This window comes from Vipera ursinii, assembly GCF_947247035.1.
Source record: "Vipera ursinii genome assembly, chromosome: Z".
Classification (NCBI taxonomy): domain Eukaryota; kingdom Metazoa; phylum Chordata; class Lepidosauria; order Squamata; family Viperidae; genus Vipera; species Vipera ursinii.
Genome location: NC_139517.1, coordinates 6106354 through 6110179, shown reverse-complemented (window position 1 = coordinate 6110179; position 3826 = coordinate 6106354). Strand labels below are relative to the sequence as shown.

General features: G+C 37.5%; 1 protein-coding gene across 1 annotated transcript; it reads left to right on the top strand.

The window, feature by feature from the left end:
- Positions 1-903: 903 nt before the first annotated feature.
- Positions 904-1833, top strand: LOC310649033 (olfactory receptor 6X1-like; the record flags this gene model as incomplete). The annotated part of the gene is made up of 1 exon (XM_083377282.1): positions 904-1833. One exon carries the CDS (start codon positions 904-906, stop codon positions 1831-1833), a length of 930 nt encoding a protein of 309 aa, XP_083233408.1.
- Between the last annotated feature and the right edge of the window lie 1993 nt (positions 1834-3826).

Genomic DNA, 3826 nt, shown 5'->3' with positions numbered 1-3826 from the left:
GAGGAACGTTGTCCATAGGGTTGCGATGGGTCGGACACGACTTCGCAGCTAACAACCCCAAAAAATTGGCTTGAAGAGATAACATTACAAAAAATTGAAGTAAAACCTGAAACCTTCCTACTAGGGATTATTAACGATAAATTCAACAAAGGATCTTTATACTTAATACTGCATATTTTGACTGCAGCAAGATTGGCTTACACTCAAAAATGGAAAAGGAAAGAAACCCCTATTGAAGAAGAATTAATAAGCAAAATCCTATCCTGGGCTGAAATGGATAGGTTAACATTAGAGATCAAAACCAAAACCGAAATGGACTATTATGAAATTTGGAACAATGTGTACAAATGGCTAGAGTTAAGGAAGAATGCTGGGATGAATACTGACTGATTAGTTGATAGTTTAGAAACCTTTTATACGATAGAATTGAAAGACACTTAATTACATTGTAGACGAACGAAAGAATGTTCACTAGAAAACTCAATGATGTTATATGCACATTTTGCTACAATGTAACTTTTTTCTTTTTTCTTTTTTCTTTTTTATATATAAGGTAATACTAATAGCAATGTTGAAGCCAGGGAAGCTGTAACATGTCCATTTTTGTTTTTAATTGTATATTCAATACAATTTGTAAAAAATAAACCACTACGGTGGGAAGGTAACAGCGTTCTGTCCGCCTTTGGCGTCTAGTCATGCTGGCCACATGACCACGGAGATGTCCTCGGACAAGTGCTGGCTCTTCAGCTTTGAAACGGAGATGAGCACCAGCCCCTAGAGTTGGAAACGACTAGCACGCATGTGCGGGGGAACCTTTACCTTTACCTTTACCTTTATCCTTTATTCAGGAAAACATTTTTCCTCCTGTTACATTCAGTTCTTTTTATTGCAGGAAAGAAGAAAATGGAAAATGCAACATTGGTTGAAGAGTTCATTCTTGTGGGATTTCCACAATTACGTGAGCTGGCAATGGTGTTTTGTACCATAGTTCTACTGATGTACTTTCTATCACTTTTAGGGCATACTTTAATCATCTTTGTTGTTGTCATGGAACCCATGCTCCATACACCAATGTATTTCTTCCTCCTCAACTTCTCCCTTGCTGAGATTTGTTCCACATCAGCCGAAGTCCCCAAAATGTTGACCAATATAATCTTGGGTAAAAATACCATCTGTTTTTTTTGCTGCGTACTACAATTTTTCACAGTCTTTGCCATGGGAGGGGTTGAATTCCTTATGCTCTCCATCATGTCTTTTGATCGCTACATGGCCATTTGTAAGCCTCTACTCTATAAAAGAGTCATGACCAATCAATTCATCCTTCAGTTAGCTTTGATGGCTTGGATTGGTGGGTTCCTGATTGTCTTTTTTCAGACAATAGTGATATGGACATTTCCTTATTGTAGGGATAACATCATTGACCACTTCTTTTGTGATGTTGGACCTGTTCTGAAATTGGCCTGTGCTGATACAACTCTGATAGAGCTAATTGGTCTCATCTATGGTGCCACTTTCATGTGGGGGTCCCTTGGTCTTTCCCTGATATCATACATGCACATTGTAGCTGCTATAATTCGGATTTCCTCTGCCACTGGACGCTCCAAAGCCTTTTTCACCTGTGCATCACACCTCACCGTTCTAATCATCTTCTACACAGCAGACATGATTATGTACTTGCGTCCTTCTACACATGGAGATCCTCAACTCAATAAAGTCATATCTCTTGTGCGCACAAGCTTTGTACCCATGTTAAATCCTTTCATTTACACAATCCGGAACAGTGAATTTAAAGCAGCTCTTAACAAAACAGTGAGACGGATGGTGGTTCTCTAGGACTTAGGAATTTTATTTTTTTTATTTTTTAAAGGAAACTAAAAAGGTGATTTGTTATTGTTTTATACAATTATTAGCACTAATTAATTAAATAGCAATACAATTATTAGATTGTATATGATGTACATTTGGTTTATCACAAACACATTCTCATTCTGAAATTTAAATAAAAAAACAAAACAAGTGTTAATACCACTTTACAATGCCTTGGTAATGCTGTACCTGGAATACGGCATCCAATTCAACTATCGGTTAAAAAAAAATGTTCCATCAGACATTCTAAATTCTCGTGAAATCTCAAGAAGTTAGAAAGTCTGATGGAACTTTTTATTTTTTACTGATAGTTCCACAAACACACGGCAAAGCCTGAGAAGCGAATAGAGAAATGGAATGTAGCTGAAAGGCAGGTTAGTAAAAACCCATTTGAGGAAGGCAGGGGCAGCTGCAGCAAACTTACTGTGTGCGGGTATTGATGCAGGTTGCTCATGGAGGGGACTGAAGGCTTAGGACTGGGGCGAGACCATGCGTGCCCAGAGAGAGGGCTGTGTGTGCCACCTGTGGCATGTGTGCCATAGATTTACCACTACGGAATTAGGATAATGCCTTACTGAAGGTTGTACTGATACAATGGTTCATTAAGTGAGAGCAAAGTAGTGTTCTTTGAATAAAAGTTGTGGTTTCTGATATGATTTTATGGATAGACCATATCAGTGGTCTCCACTAGATTCTCCCTCCATCTAATTTTTTAACGGGTCATTTGATATACAAGCAAAGAAGATGCAATGAATTACAGGTAGTTGTTGTTTAGTGACCGTCTGAAGTTACAATGGCACTAAAAAAATGACTTAGGACACTTGCAGCATTGCCTTAGCTACTGTATGTGATCAAAATTCAGATGCTTGGAAACTGGCATGTATTAATGACGGTTGCTGTGTCCCAGGGTCATGTGATAACATTTTGCAAACATCAGACAAATAAAGTCAATGGGGAAGCCAAATTCACTTAACAACCATGTTACTAATTTAAAAACTGCAGTGATTGACTTACTTGTGGCAAGAAAGTTTGTAAAATGGGGCAAAACTCAACTCTCTTGCTTCGCAATGAAAATGTCAAGGTATTGATTTAACAGGTAATCAGCTTATGTTATATAAGATTTAAAATGTAATGATGAAAATGACTCAGCAGGGTCTGTGTCTCTTTAAGAGCCTTTGTATAAAGGGAAGGTTCCACAGGTCTATTGTCTTCTTTCCGTTTCCTGCTGTAACTGTGGTTTGTTTGATCCTGCTGTATTAGTATGTGTATGTATATTGTTCCTGGTGTATGATATTGTAGATATTGTAAGATAAACCACCATTTAATATAGACCACTGTTTACTGTGTTTACTCCTGGATTATCTCATGCAATAAGGCTGCACAATCTAACAGGAAAAGTTAGGCACAACTGTGGTTGTAAGTCAAGGACTATTGCATTCCTACAAACCGACAGTCCCCAGTTTCATTTCAATGTACTTGAATATTTCTGAACCTTCTTGAAAATCTCACTAAGTCCCACTTGAATTTTTTGATGGCCTAGACAGAGTTATCTCCAAAAAGAAAGTCCTTCTAATTAATCTGCCTTCCCAATGATCAATCCCTTTTCCTCAGCTTGACCTAGATAATTTCAGATCACTCATTTCCATTATTTCAAAGTTGTTCTTTGAAGACACCTATATATAAACTACTAATTGGCCTAAGGGAAACTATTACATCAGTTACAATATCCCTGTGGATCTATTAAGGAACTTAAATTTTCAGACTATCCTCTCTTGTGGAAGAGAGTTATATGTAGAATTTTTCTGTGTTAAAATTATCTTCAGAACATGTTTGACAATGGCCAGAAGGGTAAGAAAGGAGATTCTACAGTTTTCTTCTTAAATATGTTGTTGTCGACAATTCTGTGTTCAGTACGCATAAATCCTGTTGAAATGTCAACCTAAGCAAGTTTCTGCAGATC